Source organism: Melospiza georgiana, chromosome 5, assembly GCF_028018845.1.
Source record: "Melospiza georgiana isolate bMelGeo1 chromosome 5, bMelGeo1.pri, whole genome shotgun sequence".
In the NCBI taxonomy this organism is placed as follows: Eukaryota; Metazoa; Chordata; class Aves; order Passeriformes; family Passerellidae; genus Melospiza; species Melospiza georgiana.
Genome location: NC_080434.1, coordinates 24,337,336 through 24,356,778, shown reverse-complemented (window position 1 = coordinate 24,356,778; position 19,443 = coordinate 24,337,336). Strand labels below are relative to the sequence as shown.

General features: G+C 36.0%; 1 protein-coding gene across 2 annotated transcripts in view; it reads left to right on the top strand.

Annotated features, from left to right (window-relative positions):
* The window catches only part of CCSER1 (coiled-coil serine rich protein 1), a 616,342-nt gene that overhangs the window by 379,829 nt on the left and 217,070 nt on the right, over positions 1-19,443 (top strand). For both annotated transcript variants that reach the window (XM_058025090.1, XM_058025091.1), the window contains exon 9: positions 6,507-6,584. In XM_058025090.1, the coding sequence (XP_057881073.1) occupies positions 6,507-6,584 (78 nt within the window). The remainder of the gene's footprint in view (positions 1-6,506; positions 6,585-19,443) is intronic.

Genomic DNA, 19,443 nt, shown 5'->3' with positions numbered 1-19,443 from the left:
AACATGAGTTTGCAAGCAATTTAATTGGAGACTGTCTCATCTCTATTTTCAGCTAGTAAATAAGAGAAAAGCAGACCTTAAATGGATTTAAACTTGCTTATTTTGATGATCAAGTGCTTTAGACATGAAGGGGCAAAAACTGGTGTGTAAAAAACTGCTAAATTGTTTTGTATCTTAAGAGGGGCTAATTAATACTGTTCAGTTTAGTAAATGAGAGCACTAATTGAAGAGAATTCTACTGCCAGTCTGTGATGTCCATTTAGATAAAAATGCTGTGTAAAAGCACTGTGAATCAGTGACATACAAGTTGAATCTTTGAACCCTAATGTGTAGCTCTCCTTTGAAGTTATCTTCCAGTTCAGTTTTGTACTGAATACTCCTCTGCTTTGGGCTCTGAGAAGGTAACTGAGCCCAGAAATTCCTAGCCTAAAGTGAGTATGTTGAATTTAATGGTGTGAGGAAGTCTGCTTTTCCAGGACACAAGATGTGGGCTACATATTTATGCAGCACTCCATCCCTCTTCATGTAGCTTCACATGAAATCACTTAAGATTTTTCTTCAACTATTTATGGGATGATTAAGCAAATAGTGCTTACGTGGGTTTTTTGTGTGTTTTGCTGCTGTCTAGGGCTTAGTGTCCCAGTACCACCATTTTTGAGTTATCAAACTGGGGTAATACTGTCTCCTCATCTTATCTGCTAGGTGTTTTATATTTTGGGACAGGATTTTATGTGTCTGGGTGGTCCTAGCAGTTGGTGTAGCAGTGATAACCCAAGGATATATGGGCTGAAAGAGATACTCTTCTCTATTAGATGAGCTACTGTAAGACTTGGTAATACCTTCTTGGACATCTGGGTGCAACCGCAACACAAGTTAAAACTAACAATGATACCTATTAAAGGTTCAAGGCTATTTGTCGAGATAATTTCTACATGAGCTCCTGTACTTGAAATGTCAACCTTTTGAAGAGTTATGACTGCACAGCTGCTTGTGTTTCCTTTCCTCCCAATAACTTTCTCAGGTCTTGCTTTTTTGTTTTTGTTGTTGGGGGGTTAAGATTGGCATCACTTGTTCTGGCCATATTATTCACAGAATGTGACCACATAAATTTTTTATTGCATTGCATTATTCAAAGCATGCATGGCCATGTCTGGGCCATATGTGAGTATGTGACTTTTATGTGTGGTTTTTTGTTCTTCTTGTTTGTTTGTTTTTTGTTGTTTGTTTTTTTTTTTTTTTTTTTTTGTAGTTGTTTTTTGTGGGCTTTTTGGTGTTTGTTTGTTTGTTTGTTTTTGAGGTATGATCAGTAGAAAAAAGTTCCTCTATTTTTTTAGTGATCTGTTTACTAAACAGATATAGGTCTATATCTAAAAGTAGCCATGGGAGCCATAATCACTAAGAAAATGACAATTTGCTCTTCAGATTTACTGAATGACTGAATGATAGAAATAAAAAATATATGGGTATTGCTTTAAAATATAAATCATAAATTCTAATAATAGTTTAGCATTCTGTTGATGCAACAGGTAGAATAGTAAGTAATTAATCAAAATACATCTATTGTTAAGAAATTCTCCAAGAAATGAAATAGGGATTTTTTTCACATGGAACAAACAGATATCTCCCACTGTTAAATGCTATATTTTAAAGCATTTTCCCTGGGTGCTATTGGAAAATAACTTAAAAACTCAGGTATATTTGGAAAATCCTTGTTCTGAAATTCTGAGATGGTTTTGCATACCTGTAAACATTTATTTTTAATTTTGCTGCACATACACAAGTGGTAGTAGCAAATTGTACAGTACAGCACCTTCCAGTCAAATAAATGAGTCAGAACATACCATTTTAAAGACTGTTTTCCTGTCTCTGACATTTGTCAGCTCAGTGGGCTAGGAGATTCACTTTTTGTGTGTTTTCTCTTTCTGATTAGATAGACTGGGCTCTCAAAGTTTGGAGTTGTCTCTTATTGGTGAGGTCATACAGCACTCAGCAAAAGAGAAGAGTTTTTATAGTGCAGAACTTGGGGATGAAAAGTTTAAGGCAATACTTGGAATTATAAGGCTTTCAAAACTTAAAGCAGCAATAACCCTCTCTGGTTAGGATCTAGTAAACCTTTGCAGTACTGTAAGGTTAGCTGGTGTGTCTATGGCAGGACTTGTAATGCTGTCAGAGATTTTAAACCTTGATAAGTATTGTTGATACTCAAAGACCTGTTATGAAGTGATTGCATTTTTAGAAACTTTGTTCTATCAAATGTGTTCAGACTTGGCAGTAACTAATTCTTGAAGTATTGCAAACTGCTTGGAGACAGGCTTGTCTTAGCCCTGCTTGATTTATACCTGGATATTGTGATCTGACAGAAATCAAAGCAGAAGGTGTGCTGTCTTTCATGGCAGATGCCATATTTATCATATGCATAGAAATTTGCCTTGTGTTTTGCAAAAGTCTCATAATGTAAAAACTGAAAAACTCCTTTGGTTTGTGTAAGAGTCCTATGTGAAAGCAATGGAATGTTCTTTGAGATTCTGTGTAGTTTTGTTGTTTGTTGTTTACAGTGATTTGACAGCACTAGAACCCTCAGTGAAACCCTCATTTAGGCATACTTGGATGCATTTCCATTGAGTTTTCTCATGTTTTTCTCTTGATCAGTGGAATAGTCCCCTTGGGGATGGTCACACCTGTTTGTCACTGTGGTTCCAGAGTGATGCTTCTAAATTTGTTGTGGCTATGTAGCGCCTCAGTTCATAGTACGTTTATGTGTGGACAGCTGAACCAAGTTGTAGCTGTTTTCTCATGCTGTGCTCAAGAGACAGCTGGGCTTCTTGCTGGGCTTCACAAAGTGTTTTCAAGTGTGATGTGACTCAGCTGTACTGCAGCTGATCGCTGGAGCTATGCTGGATATCATATGTTTTCTTCCCAAATTGAGACTCAAACCAATAGGGACTCAATTTCTATGGAAATAGCTGTCATAAAGTCAATTCTGTAGCTCATTGTAGTCTGTAAATTAGGTAGAATAGATGGTGGAATGCAGGTTTTTTTCTACTTGTTATCCCTTTGCTCTCTGCCTAACTGCTGCTGTTGATTAAGTTTAATCCCAAAGCACATCAGAATTAAAAGACTTTGCATTTTTATAAGTCTTCTGAAGAACAGCTTTTTCTCCCCAATTCTGTGGTGAACATAAGTTGTTATTCTCAGTGGGGTTAATGCCTGAGTTAAGAGAAATAATCACAAGTAAGTTGTAAATCTGACTGCAGTGTTTGTGGCTGTTGGAGGCTGTTCTGGATGTATGCTGAGACAAAACATTAAAACACTACTTTTATTTTCATGAAGTCCTAGAATAATCTGTACAGATTATAGCAGACAGAGGTAAAAAGTTAATTTATGATATTTTATATTTTAAACTAAGTAACAATAAAGGTGAAACAGCCATTAGGAAAAAATATTTAATATGCTATCTACTAGACAAAATATAATTTATGAGGATTGAAGCCACAGCTCTACTGGACAGTAGAGTTTTCCTTTTAAGTAGCTGGAGCAGTAAGTTTTGCTCCTTGATTTAATGTGACCATTTGAAGTAGTTGTCAAGCATTTTCTCTTTGGAATTTGCAATTAAACAAAGCACCACAAGTGGTCACCATGCTGTCACTGGTAGGGAATGGAATAAGAAAACAGTCTCAAAAAATAACTTCGACATGTTTGCAGTCAAAGCTGTGAAAATTATTTTGATACTCTCCTGTTCAGAGAAGAAATATTTTAGAAAACCAGTGTCATGTTTCAAGATGTATCAATATCAACTCCTGCTGACTCCCTAAATCTAAATAACTACTTTTTTCCTATCTGCCTTTCAGTGGGGAAGACTTAAGCTGTTTTCTTTGTCTTACATTTCTTACTTTTTTATCTTACATTTCGCTTTTCTCGTTTATTTGTAATATTTTTACTTGCATCAGTTATCAGCTGATATGTGTTGTCTTCCTATTTCAGCACCTTCTGGTGACTTATTACAAACATAGTAATAAAATAGTAAGTATTCAAACCATGACACTCTAGTACCAGAGCTAGTTTGAGATATAAACTATGTGTGAACTTATTCCCCTGTGAAGAAATAGGCAGAAACATGATCTATTGATCATGATCTAATGCTTTTCACTGTGGTTGTTGAAATGTCAAAATCAGTAATCTCAATAATCGAAGCAACTGCAATGTTTGAGAAAATGTCCTTCCATGTAGCTTTTCTCTCTCTCCCCTCAAAACACACACAGGTACTTCAGAGAGAGGGGTGCAGTGAATGTTCTTGGCAATATTGCTGTTAAATCAGCCATCAGCTCTTCCTGCCTTTTCACTAATTAGGATCGACCCAGGAAATAGAAGTTTTTCATGCTCTTTTCCGTGTCACCTACAAATGTACTTTTGTGCTGCTTATTTTAATAAGAAGCAATAACAACACACAGAATGGTAAGAAAAGATGCTCTCACTTTAAAAAAAGTCACTCAGAGGTACTTTGGCTGACCCTAAAAATATTTTTTCAATAAATTACTTGGTCCCTTCTTAGTCCTTAGAAAGGCAAAGGTACCTATTTTGTTTACCCTTTCCTTTTGCTTTCCTTATCCTTTTAAGGAGAAAACTTTAAAAATTACTTTAAAATGCTACCTGATAATATTAATCATCCTTAGGAGTAATGCTGTGAGGCTGTTGTGTGAGTAGATGTCCAGGTAACTCTCTTCTTTGTTCTGAATCCATGTGAAAGTGTGCTACCTGGCTTGCAAAGATCTTCAATCTTCTCTTTTGCTCTACTTGAGAAGAAAGAAGAGAGTTTCAGTTTCAAACTTTCTTTTCCAGTACCTAGACTTGTAGAAATTTTCACTTTTTCCCATTTTATTAGTTTGCTCGCAAAATATAAATAAAAAATGTTACCATGTTAATGTGGTGTCAGAACTTGGATATGTTAAAAATGGATCTCACTGCATATACATAGTTAAAGGAGCAGCTCTGGGAAAGGAAAGAATATTTGTTATTCCAACCTTTCTAGCTTTCTGGTTAATTTGCTGCCTTAATAAATATTTGGGTTTATTCTGTTTTTCTTTTTTTCTCACTGCTTTTTCAAAATATATATTTGTGAATCCATACAGAAAGAACAGAAATGTTCCATTTGATCAGATACACAGTTTAATGATATTGTTGCTTCAGTTGCTATCTTACTTGAACACTCAATATCTATGTTTGTAACTTGAAAATTCATGGAGCTTCTCAGCAGTAAAATGTGGTAAAAATAAGATAGTAGATATATCATAATGCCTGTTTTTTAAATATGTAGAAGTGAGTGGACTAGTAAATTCAAAACTCAGGAAGACAAACCATTTCTTTGAGAACTGGGATTTGCTTTTCCATGAATTCAGTTTTAACTTGGTTGTTAACATCAGCAAATTTGGGCTCAAGTGTTTGTAGAAGTGATGAGATCAGTCTGAATTATGTTTTCCTCTAACCCTTATTTAAAGGGTTGAAATACTGGAGATAAGGGTCACTGAGGAGTTTACTTCTTTCTGCTGTTTAGGCAATGTAGGGATGTGCATATCTTGCCTTGAATAAAATAATATGAGAACTTGAGAGTCAATTAACTTGAAATACAATTTAAACGAATTCTGTTTTATTGCAATACATTCCTGTCGGTAGCATTCAATTATATTTTGTACATCTTGAGGAGTTTGAGTTCAAGGTAAGCATTTTTTACAGATACAACTGAAAAATTAAACTGAATCAGTAAGCAGGAAAACATAAATCAATGCAGTAAAGAATTTTGCATTCTCCTTCCCCTCCTGTGTGCCTTTTCCTGCCTTACCCCACATATTTGGAGTTGTTTTATCAAATACCTTCTTCTGGAAACTAAAATAGGATGCTCATGGGCTTGATGACAGTCAGCAAGCTTAGTGATCAGTTTCAAAGGAAGTATAAGAATCTGGGCTTTTTTTGGGTCAAAGCAGCCAGATATCTTTGCTCAAGCCTGTTCAGAGATGCCATGCCACACTTCCAAAAATTATTCAGGTACAGAGGGACAAGGATGGGAAAAGCAGAAATCAGCGCAATACCCAAGAAATGCTTAGGTTGGGGAAGGCAGAAGTCATGTCAGGCTTGTGATCTGCAAGTGTTCATATTCCTTAATATTTTCAAGTAAATTATTTCTTTGCTGTTGGAGTGGTGCTGGTATTTGCTGGAGTCCCTGCAGCTGCTCAGAGGTTCATACCTGTCTGCCTCAGTGCCATCCTTCTTGTGGGCCCCACCGTAGCACAGAGTTGGACTATCTGAGTCCACCCTCTGTTTAAGAGAAAGATAGATAAATTTATAAAAGCATACAATAGGAAGGAAATCAACCTCCCAGTGGGAATAGCACCATAATAAATCTATTTCTTACCAGCTGTCCATGCATGAGTTTTGAATTTATCTGGATGTTTGGAGCGGCAACGCCCAGTGAGGAAAACCATGACTCACCTATGCAATGTTATTTTGTTTTACAGGAGAAGGCTCAGTGCTTTCAGAAGGCTCTGGCTTCCCAAACAGATAAATCCACACAGACAGAACTCGTTGGCCATGATGTAAGTAGCTGTATCAAACAGTATTTTTTTATTGTGTTTGTGGGCGTTCAGACTTCTGTCAGCTGGTTTGCCTCTGCTGTTGTTGTCCATGCATGGATTTGGTGATTCTAAAGTACCTTCAGAAACATGAGAAGATAATTACAACTGCCTGCCAGCACGCCAATGCCCTGTTAATTTTAGGCTTTATGGAGAGCTGAGAATTTGCATAAATGAATGCGGATGGTATGTATTAGTGCTTTGTAATTTTTTTCAGTATTTATTTGCACACTTACTGACAGTTAATGAGGTTATTATGTTTAGAATTGTCATATGCTGTCTAAACAACATTTGAAAATTGAAAGATAATGGAAAAAGTACAGTTTTGCCAAGTGATGTTAAAATTCTGTTTCCTCAAGAGCATCTGCCAGAATTTCTCCTAGAATGTGTATTGATAATTTGTGTCCTCATGCAAGAATGCAGGCAATGAAGAATCCTTAACTGTAGAAATAATTTTTCCCCAGTACTTCAAAATGGAAATATTCTGTCTGTGTGTGGTGTTGCCTGAATATAGGTAAGAGATTCTCACATGAGCCTCTGGAATAATCTTTGTCGAACATTTAGGACAGTTCCATTCTGGGACTTGTGCAAAGTCTAACAATGATTTTTAAGAAACTCTTCTGCAAAGTAGTGCTATGGTTGTTCATTGGTATACATCAACATGCTGATTCAAGTTTATGGAAAGACCTCTGGAATTAAAGCAGGCTTTGAAATATTTTTTTTTTAGTTCTGTTTCAGTGGAGCATTAAAGTTTTGTCTTCTGTGAATAGAAACATCAAAATTTTACGCTTTAATATGAAAAGTTTTATCTGCACTAACTTTTTTGTGGGTTACCAAACATGAACTCTTATGTTCTACTGTGTCTGTGAAGTCATGTCTGGTGGAATTTACTGAAACTCTGAGGTGTGTATATGTTACTGCTGAAAAATCCAGAATATTCAAAAATATTTTTAAAAAATTTTCTATATTGCAATATGATATCCACTTCTGTGACCAGTTGTCCTTCACAATACTTTCTTGTGCATTAGATGTCAAATAAAATTTGACTGAAAATGGGAACAGGAAACAGGAAAGTTTGGGGCTTTTTTGTTGTTGTTTTGTTTATTTTTGGTTATGTTGTTTGCCTGGTGTTTTTTTTAAGCAGATATGATTTATGCTTTTGGTGGTTTTCTCCCAAATCAAATATGTGGTACTCGTGCTGCAGGGATTCATACTGTTAGCAGATTACATATTTTTTCCTTTTTCCAGTCTGTGTTCCCTTGGAGTTTGGTGGGGAGTAAAAAATAACATTAGAACCTTGTTTCCCAAACAGGTTCAATTTTCTGGCTGAGATTTGAGTGTTAAATGTCATAATAACTACAATAAGTCAAATAAATCCTTTCCTTTAACATCATTCTCTTCAATTAGGGGAACATATTTTTCAGCCTTCCCTGGTAAAATTCCTACCTTATCACAGTTTCAATAATATATTATCTCATACATTATCTCATAGTCTGTTGCAGTGCAGGAATAAAAGGAAATGTTGAATGTTTTTCTATGGAACAACACTTCGCCTGTATTTATATGGTACAGAGTTCTTGTGAAATTTCCATTGCAAGGGATTGATAGCAGAGAAATTTGAATGAATTTACAGGAATAACACAAACCTGCTATGGTCACAATTAGGGGGACTCAGTGAGGAGGAATGTGCAAATAAATAGTGTTAACACTTTTTGTAATACTGTTTAAACTTCTTGCTCTTCTATTTATCAGATTGTGCAGCTTTTCTGTGAAGGAAAGCTATTAATGCTAAGTTCAGCTGTGTTTCTGTTGAATCCAAGTGGCAATTACATTTACATTCTTGGCTTTTGCATGAGATTTTAAAGAACAACTTGTAACTGTTGCAAGTACTATCTGTACATCATTTTATTCAGATGTCAGTAAGAATATTGTGCTAATATGAAATTTGATTAAATAGAAAAATACAAAACAAATCAGAGAATACAATATGTATTTTTCACCCCATTAGTTACACATTCTGAGAATAGTGTACATTGAATACTTCAGATCTGGTTTAAGAGGTAAGCAGAAAATTTAACTTCATTTCATCATTACAAATGTGCTGCTTTAATTTAAAAAATCAAACAACAACCGACATCCTCACATTTTTATTTTTCCTTAATTCAAATTTAGAAGTTAATAGTAGTTGGATAAAAAGTGCTACCAGGAATTTGCGTGGCATTGTTTAATGAATGTAGTTCAAATATTGATATACACTACACAGTGTAATAATTCAGAAATGCTTAAAACAATGCCTCTATGAGTGATCTGGTTTATATTCTCATATATTCTTTTGTTCCACTGTGTAATCTTAAGTTACCTGTTTTGCAGTTGAAAAAATCGAGAAGGGTTAGTCCCAAAATAAACCACTGCTTCAGTTTTTTGGGGTTTTTTTTTGCTTCTGGACATCTTCCAGTAGTTGAGACAGTTCTTTAGCCTTGGAGTTCATTTAGATGTGTCATTGAAAGTAAATGGAAGTTCTGACTTCGACTTAGATGAAGAATTAATCCTTTTGTCCACAGGGTGTACAGTAATGAAAAAAAGCTGGAGGCGAGTCTATATTTAGGAAGGAATGGGTGAAGAGGGAGGAAATGCAGTGTTTCACAAAGAGGAAATGTTCTTGTTTTTGTGGACTGCTCTGAAAATGTATAAACAGTATTGAATGAATGTTTTAGGTGTGTGAGCAGTTACCAGAATGAAAGTTGTTAAAATGTATTTTATTTTAGGGGTTATAACATAATTACAGTCAGAATTTGACTGTCAAGGTGATCAGTAAAGTTTAGATGATGCAATGTCCTGCAATAGCTTTGAATTCTTGGATAATATTTCCGATAGAGCTCTGATTTTTTTCCCCGTACAGCACAAGAGATTTTTCAGCAGAAATTGCTTTAGAGTACTGTTTTAGTAAGCAAGTAGAAGATAAAGTCTGTAGCAGTAAAGATAATGTTCCTCATAAAGAACTGTTTGAACTGGAAAGTAAACTGCTTAATGTCTTTTCTGTATTAAAACAGTCTAATGTGAAACTTAATTACAGAATTAAAACTTAAAGTTTAAAGTAATTTCTGATAAGGACAAAAGGGAATCTTCCATGATGAGAAATGCTACAGTGTCCTTAAGTGAATAACTTTGCTCCTTGAGGAAATTGAAAGTAAGATATCAACACGACTATTGTATGTGTACTGGGGAAGACATTGGAAGGCTCTCAGGGTTTCTATAAAGGCTAGTTGCTTTCTAGTGCAGTGTGTCAAGGAATCCTCATCTTATGTTAGACCTAAATTTATTCTGTTTTCCAATATGTTTACTTAGAATAATTTAAAACATGTTGGGTGTCTTGCGGTGAGAGCCATGTGTGCAACAGATTGATATTGAGTCTGCTAAATAATAAATTATTAATGTGTCTTTAATAATCAATGCCAGTTTAACCTCATCCGTCTTTCTGTGCTTGCAGAGTTTTCTTTTATTGAGAGATCAAGGAAGAATTTCTTTCATGTTGGTGAGGTAGCTGAAATGGACCATAAGAGGGATAGATGCAGTTGGCTAGCTCTGGGACAGATTGCAAGTTCATGTTAAGGGGTAGACATCTAATAATGGCTGCCAGCAAAATAGGAAGTGTCAAGTATTGTGCAGGCCTCACACAAGCACTCTGCAGCATGAGCAATGCTGATTAACTTTGATTAAAATATCTCTCAAAGAAGAATCAAACAGGGCAATTCTTATTTCTGTCACCAAGGGAAGTACGACTCAGCACCACTTTGTCAATCTTTATCAGCCTTTGGATTAAAAGAGTTTGTACTTAATTTTATTCTCCACAAAGTAGAAATTCCTACTAGCTGACATGATTTCTGCAATGCCTTTTCTGTTTGCTTTCTGCTGATGTTATAGGTTTCATATCTGAGAACTGCTATTCTGTTTGTTCTTTGCCTTTCATATTGAGATTGAAGCTGATGTAAACAGGCTTTGGACTGGTTCTAAAATCATTCCCCATTTAATGAGCATTCTTTCCAGTGTAGCGGTCCTTACATTTTGTGTGATGCTTCTGATGTCTCAGACAAGAAACTTGTGTACTGCTGCTGTTGATCTCCTGCAGTTTGGTTTGCACAGCTACAGACAAAAATTACCTTTCTTTGGTGATCACCAGCACTGTGTTTACAACAGTGCTGTGGGACAAATAAGGCACTGACTTTTATCACCTGTACCATCATGCAATATTAAAATCCATACTGATACATATTGTAGGATATTTGTTTTGTAGCTTGCTGTGCATTACCTTGGACAGCATGCCTCCCTTAACCTCTCAAAACCTGGGCACTTCCTTCTGCAGAGCCTCTGTGTTTGATTGGGAAGAAGTGGAAGGCAGGGAGGAGGGTGCTCCTGTTCCTCCCCAGCTGCCAGCCAGCCAGCATGGATGATGGATACTGTAAAGGGACTGCATTGCATTGTCCCCTCTCCTTCAGAAACGCAGGGAACAGAATACTGACGTAGTTGAGTTTTCTGAACTTTCCAGTCTAATCTAAATATTCTCCTGCCCTGTTTGTGTATTTGTTAGTGCCTTAAGTGAGTTATGTTTTGCCACCTAAACTGGAAAATACATCCTACTTCTGCCTTTGCTCCTTCCCTTGGAGACTGATGTCCATCTGCTGTTGTATTTTACTCCTGAGTTACTTTTCTCCATTTTTTTTTATTTAGTCTGTGAGTTTGTAGTCTCATGTATACAGGGAAGTAATAAAAACTTGTGCGTAATATACCTTTCCCTAATGCAAAATTACTTTAAAAACAGAAATCTTTAGAAATCAAACCAGCCATTAATCATTTCAGTATTTCCTTTGATTGTATATCTGTGTACCTGTTAATATCTGGATAACCAAGTTGTTCTTGACATGCTGCATCCCTTCCTACAACTTCCCTTAACATTCATTTTCTCTTGTTCTCATGTCCAATTTCCATTTTTTACTATACAACTTCAAAATACCATTTCAAAATCTGTTTTCTGGAGTATGTTATGTGTACAAATTATCAAGCTTTGATGGTGTCAAGCTAGGATGATAGTTCTTTTGGTTTTAATGATTGCCTTCCACCAACACTTGTGAAGCACGTTACTTCACCATCAAACCTCTTCATACTTGGTGTTTGAATTACATTTAACCACCAGGTCATGAACAGGAATGAATTGTTGCACCTGCTCATGACAGGGAAAAACAGTTCAAGTTATTGGTGCCAAATTCACTGGAAGATAAATGCTTGTCTTGAGGGTTTGGTGTTTGTGGTGCTATATGAAAAGTGAGGACAGGTTTTCACAGAAACTTCAGTAGTAAGTGGGTTCTGGAACAGAAACTGAGGTGTGCCATATGAAAAAGACACTTTGATTCTGTGGCTGATTATGAGCAGGATATGCTGCATTTAATTTTGCCATCTTCAGGAGTAAGGGAAAATGAAATTTGCCTTCTGCAGTGATGCTTAATTGATGTGAATGATCTTCAGTTTTGATTTGTGGCATGCAAGTGGGCTTTTGGATGCTTGTATAGATAAGCTCTGTGCTATTTAAATATTTGTAGTAATATGATGGTATTATGACTGAGTTTCCTCGCAGACTCGAAATTAACATAGTACTAGTAATTTTTAGGTCTTTAAAAAAGCCCTCTTTTCCTGTAATATAATTTTCAACAACAGTGCAGTGTTTTTCTTGCCTTTTAAGTTTTAAATCTTTCTGTTTATTCTACATTTTTCTGTCATAGCCTTCTTTGTATCTGCAGTTATGCTACTGCTATGTTGCTTTGAAAATACAATCAAATATGAGGTACTTTGAAGTATTGACTGACCTTAGTAATTTTGCTTAGATGTGTTGGGGTGGGGGAGAGGAATAGGGGGAGAAGCAGAGGAAGCTGTTTAGATATTCCTAACTTTTTGTCCTAGAAGTTTTGTTGGGTTCAGACAGAACTCTTCCCACTTTTTTCTGCTTTAGCTCCATCACTGTCTCCTCCTTAGACTTCTCCAGAAGTTTGCTTTTTCACTTAAATTTATCCATCTAGACTTTTTGTATGATTTCTTACTTTAATTTCTGTGCTGTAATTACAAGTGTGACTTTGCAAAATTTAATTGCAGTAGTGTATTTGCAGTATGTTCTAGTTGCATTATTTCTATAGTAAAGAAAGCAGTTCATGACTACTCTCAGTAGGGACTTAGGTGTGCAGCTATCCCTACAATTCATAGCATGTCCTTACTACATCCACTGTGACCTGTTACATTAAGGATAGAAAGCAGTAGGACACTGACAATGAGGATGTTTGAGTAGGTTTATTTGATGAAACAAAAAAGCTCTCCACCAGACTAGACCTTGCTGAATCCGTTGTTGAATACTAGCAGTGTCTTATTTGTAAGGGCAGAAAATAGCAGCACTAAGCCTTCTAAATATTGTTCAAAAGAATGAACTGGGGATTTAGTAAAATGCACTCAATAATAATCAAGAATTCTAAAAAATAGCAGCATTTTATGTAGGTGTTGAGTATATTTTCTGAAAAAGGAGAAAAATTTGATTTCACCTCGAAGAAAAGATCAACAAACAAAATTGAGAAATGGGGCATGGATAACCACTGCATTATAAGCAATGTGTATGGGTTTTGCTGCATTAGTACACTTAGGGTGACTGCTTTTTATTACAGACTGATCTACTTACACAGTTTTATTGTAATGTGGAAATGTTTTAATGTTGTGTGCATGTTGCATGTAGATTTCCTCTGTTAGATCAGTGTGGTGACCTTATTCCAGTAAAAACACGGAGTCTGTTATACATAAGGGTTTTCTGACTGGAACAGTGTCATGAGCAAGCTGATCAGTCATATTGAATCGTTGTTGTGTTGTGATCATTAGTGTAAAAGAAGCTTTATTATTACATGCTGCCTGCATGACTGCATACAGCAGAAACAGTAATTCTTCATTTACTTTGTGTTGCCATCAAACCATGCATCACTAAGATTTCATTTAATTTCATTCCTTTTTTCTTTTCTTTCTTTTTTGTTTGTTTGTTTTGTTTGTTTTTAAAGGCCCTGTGGAACTCTCCATGTTCTGAAGGCTTAGTTTACAAACCTATCAACATCTCATTGGTTCCATCATTATTAAATTAAAATGCAACATCTGGACACTCTGCACTTACGGATATAATTAAATACTGCTGTATATGAAATGGGCTGCAAGCTACCATGGCTGGCAAAATTCTACTGCTTAAGATAATATTTGTATTATGAATGGTCAAACATCACTTTTTTGGCAGTATCTTCATCATTAAGTGTATCTATGAATAAATTATTAGTAAGCTGTGACAAAGTTATTATTTGAAATAAAAATTATTCTTACCATTTTGTGCGCTTAGTCATCCATTGGTGATTCACTGCAAGTAAGAAAATGTAAGAAAATCCTTCACTCATGCTTGTCTCTTGAGATGGAAAAAATATGTCTCCAAGATCTAGAAACCTGAGGAAACCATTATTTTTTAAAATCTGTATTTTTCCTTTTCCAGTAAAAGCAGTATTGCACTGACTGTGAATACAGGGTCAGGACCTTTCAGTATATGTTCTACCTGATAAATGTTCATAATGATGTACATAATTCTTACGTGGGATGCAAGAACCATTTCTGTAGAGCATTTGGTAAGCTTTTAGAAGGCCAGAATTTACCCAGCTTTATCCCAGGAAGCAGAAGAGCTGATCCTAAAAGCATACACTGATTTTTTAATCCATTAGAATCATAGTTTTACTGTACTTTCTATCCAATTTTCCTGTGGATTCCAACAAACATTGCTAAGAGAGTAATCAGTGGGGGGAAGGTAAACATTGTGTTTGCTGGATGTGACTGTGCTGCTTGAGTGGATGGTGGCTGTTGTCCTGAAGGTTGAGGTGAGGTGGGTGGGGAAGGGCAATTCCAGGTTTAGGGCTTTATTAAGCAAGAAAGCAGAGAAATTCGCCCCTGTCAGTTGCTTTTCTGTAACCTTATCCAAGAAGGACTTCATTCACCAGGATGTGCCCTACACTCACCTTTTCCAGGTAAGATAAGAAGGTGGCTGTGCCAGCAGTATTCTTTACCCTTTTCTCCTAATACATTTTTTTACTAACAAGAAACAATGCTTGAATCTTTTTACTGCACCATTTCAGTCAGGCCTCAGAGTATATAATACGGATAGTCCCTCAACCAAAGCAAAATTTAGCACCTGTAGCTTTAATTTTAAACAGAGGACATACTGCATTCATTCATAAATGACATCTTAGCAGTTATTCCTAAAGGGAGTGGAACGGAAAATAAAAGTATTCAGCTAAATATTCATGCCAGTCTTGAAAGTGAATGAACCTTCTTCACAGGGGATGTTTCATTATGTTGGCTGATTGTGTACCAATTAACATGATGTTACTGTTTCTCAGTCTCACATTGTCTTTTCTTTGATCCTAACAGTCATCCTTCAGCATCCTCTCTTGCCCTTTTGGTCAGGCTGCCTGGAATTTCTTTGTGTGTATAATTGCATAGTTCATAACGTATTTGTTGGAATTACCTTGTAGCAGCTATTAAGTAGCTAATGCATAATTTAAAGAAACAACAGAAGCAAGCATATGCATATTATCCTTTTGAACTTCACCTTCCCCATTGAACTTCACCTGTTACAATTTTTCCTTGTTTCCTTGAACAAAAATCCTTTTTGTAATCATTGATAAGCATAGAAATGCCTACTTCTTGCTTCTGTCTTTCATCAATCTGTTTATTATGATAATATTTTCAGTCTTTGTCAGATACTGCTCTTGGAAGAAGATAGAGATAACATTTTTCATTGTGACTTTTTGGCACAGAGATCTGCATTTCACTTAAAGAATTATATATATGGATAATAGAGAGGTTGTGAAAAATTGTGTAATTTAGTGCAAGAACAGTGGAATTAAAAATATGTTTCCAGGATTCCAATGAGAAGGAAATAAGTTTCACTTTCTATATAAAGAAGCTTTTTGCCTGTTCCTCCAAAGTCTGTGAAAGGATGCTTTAAAATACTCAAAGAGCTAGTTTATTTCTGTATTTGTTGCATCACAGAGATATTGCTAGCAGCCAGTATTTCAGTGCAAAACTCAACCCAGCCCTTTGACATTTGGGTTGGAGTTTTAGAGTTGGGTTTTTAACTTTCCCATGAAATTATCCATAACTTCTAATACCTTTTTTTCTTTATTTTCATTTTCTGTAACTTTACAAAGTAGTATGAACCAAGAAAAATTTCTCAGTTTGCTATTTTACTCACCTAGCATTGGAATGGTCTGGAAAAAAACATGACTGACTATTCAGGCTTCAAGGATACACAATCAATACTTTGCATGCATAGGCAAGAACTTAATGCTAGTTTAATTAAAGTCTTAACAGACTGATGAAAGATTTTTTTTAATTATTATTGCAGTAGAGAGTGAGACAGCACATCTAGTTCAAACAATCCAAAATTAAAAATACATAATTTTCCTAGTACCTATCTCTTTGTTTGATGTATTTTATTGCTCACTCTTGCACAGCCTTTTGTGATCTCAGATCACAAAAAGTGATCACAAAAGGTCAGTGGCTTCTGGTCAGCTGTGGGAGCATTGCAATAAATCTACTATTACAACTGCTTGTTTGAGTCTGATAGTAACATTGATTTCTTTCTCCTCACTCTGGAATCCAGTTGGGGTCTGTCTTATATGTTTGTTAACATGTTGTATACCTTGCTCTTACCATGGATTTCAAGTGCATGTGACATCTCTGTCACCCTTACAAGTGGTTTTACCACACTACAAAGATTTCTTTCCTTTGATGGTGAGTAACTTTGTAGCTATGGAGTCTCTGGTGTTATGCAATGCCTGTAATTAGTTGGACTGCTTGTTATTGAAAGATCATTCACAGAGTAAGTGCTTGCTACTGATACCTCTAAGATAGAAACTTCTAGCTGATAAAACCACCCCTGCTCTCCTCCCACCACCAAAACCTTGCCAGGTAAATGCTATAAACGGTGTTAACCACATAGCTATCAAAAACTGAACAACTGGTGCAAAAAGGGTGATAGTGACCTGGTCATTTGGTAACTGCCCTTTGGAGCTCAAGTAAGTTATCCTGGTTACCCTGTAAATATTCAAAAATAAAGTATTCTGCAAATATCCTAGTAAGCCAGGCAAAAACAAATGATGCTCTTGTTATTAGCTTGATCCAAAGGCTGTGTCTTGTTTCAAGCAATGGTAACACCAAGTTAACAGAGATAGAACACTAAAACACTATTGGCAAAATACTTTGTTCTCATTCTGAGCATTGGCATTTAACAGATGCAGAGGTCTGTTACTTTAACCAGCACACAGTGTTTTGTCTCCATTTGATGCTTTTCAAGTGCTACCAGCTAACCTGAGTTTGCTTTCTGCACTTTCCTCTGGGGGCTTCTGAATGTGCGAGTGCAAGGCTGTTTTGTACAGCACAGGAGGGGGAAAAGTAGAAGCTGAGTGAATGGACTTAAAAGTAACAAAGGTGCAAAGATGTTACACCCAGAGCAAATATTCTGTGATAAATGTTGAAAAGCTGAGAAGGAACAAGAGTGATTTAAACAGTTATGAGCAGTCAAAGGCAGGCAAGTCTCAAAAAACCTGGGGTACTGTAGAGAGGCAGAAAGGTTACATCCTGCTTGAATTGAAGGCAGATATTTTTATCAGATAGTGGTTTTGGGGGTTTTTTGTTTGTTTTAATCTTCTGAAGTTATTTCAATCTGAAAACACACAGAATATTGTGAATATTGGCATAGGAATTATTCTGTTGTAACTCAATATGCATTTGGGGCAATAAAAAATTCCAGTAAGTTATCATGTTTATGAAAGGCATTTTAAATAATTTGTAGCATGATCATTAAGAATTTTTGTGGTCATAGGTACTGTGTGCATGGTGAAACAGGTGGACATTTCATTGGTTTTTGAGTAGATAGGAGAGCTACTCAGTGGTTTACCTTCTGAAACTGAGTTTACCGAGTTTTAACCAGTGTTTTTTAGGTATATTTATGCTATTTGATCACTAGTTTAAACTGCTCAGTATGCTCTAGAATTTTAGGTAAGTTAAACTTGGGGGAATAAAGCCAGTATATACTACGTTTTACTAAAGAAACAGAAAGTGCCATTTCTATCATTTACCTGTTGCTATTTCTTCCTCAATAGAAGTGCAGTGAGAACTATATCCAGGCTGTGTACTTGGCCTCCATTTCAAAACAGTGCTCTCTTAGTATTCATTTATTCATTTTTAGTAATGGAAACTTCTACTTCTTAAGAGTCAACAGAATATTAACATTAATGATAAAACAGCAAAGAGGAGTATGAAGGGAAAGGATTATAAATGAGATTTGGGAAGTAGTAATGTTTCTTTTGTATTGTAAAAAAGGCATTAAAATGAAACCAGAATCTACTGGATACCAGCAATAAAAGGGGAAAAAATTCTGTTTGGTTGCTAGCAAATGCATTACAAAAAAAAACTTGCAAAGATATGTTTTTGTGTGTGCACCTATTAAATCATGCTGGAGTTGAAAGTGTTTGAATTAGATACCATATTACAACTTTATATTCAGAACCAGCTTCATTACTTTCAGGGAGAATTTAATTTGTTTAAAGACACCAAGGAAAAGCTTGGTGGTGCTGTTAATGATGAGTTTAATGATGAAATTAAGTGGTAGTTTTGTATTTGATACTATGTGTAATGGTGCATGCATGCTATCAAATATTTGGAGAGAAGTGCCAACACCTGCACTGACGTATTACATTTTAAGGAAAGAATGGGGAAAGCACAACTGCATGAAACAGGTGATGGAGACAGTAAGATCTTCATGTCTCAAACACATAAAACAGTTTTAAGTGTACAGATCAAAGACGTGAGCTTCCCAATGGGCAGGTATTAAAAAAGCATATAACTTTGTGTACGTGTGTATGTCTATTATTTCATTTTCAGTCTGTGAAATGATTCCGGAGAAAAAATTAATGCAGAGGCAAATCTACTACAGGAGTCCTGTTGTGTTATGAATAAATTCTGCCAAGAGAACCCCTAAGAAATTGCCAAATTTTAGACATCAGAGAGACAAAGGCAACATGGAAGAAGCCAAGTTTCAATGGTTAGAGATAAAATTTGCAAATGGACCAGGTCAGTGATTCTGTCAGGCTTCAATGAAGTCAGCTTTTGAGATCCTCTATGTTTTGCAAGCATCCAGATAGCCCAAAAAACACTTAAGTAATTGAACAGAAATTTAACATGAACAAAAATCATGAGACTAATGATGAACAGTTAGCTTTTCAGACATTTTCATGCATCTGCTCATACTCCCATCATCACAAGTTATATTGACGGCTTGTGGAACTGTCCTCTGACATTGGTTGATATATATCTATACATACATACACACACCTATGTGTAGCAAAATAAATCCAGGAATTTTTCATCGTTCTGATACCCAGACAGAAGTGAGCCCATTTTTTTCCGTGTCAGAAGCTTGCTGGATTGCAAATCTAAATATAAAATGAGCTGAAGCCATAGGTAATGTTACTTATGGAACTCTGGAAATGATGAGAGCATTTCAATGAACTCAGGGCAGGGCTAAGAGGTTGTGTCAGTTGTCCTTTCCTGATTTTAACTGGGATCTGGGACTGAGTGTCTTACTGTGCCTCAGGAGATGCTCCAGTGTGGGCTCTCCATGGGCTGCAGTTCCTTAAGGGCATATCCATCTGCTCCAGTCCAGTTCTCTCCAGAGGCCACAGTGTGTGTAACTTCTTCAGTCCCTGGAACA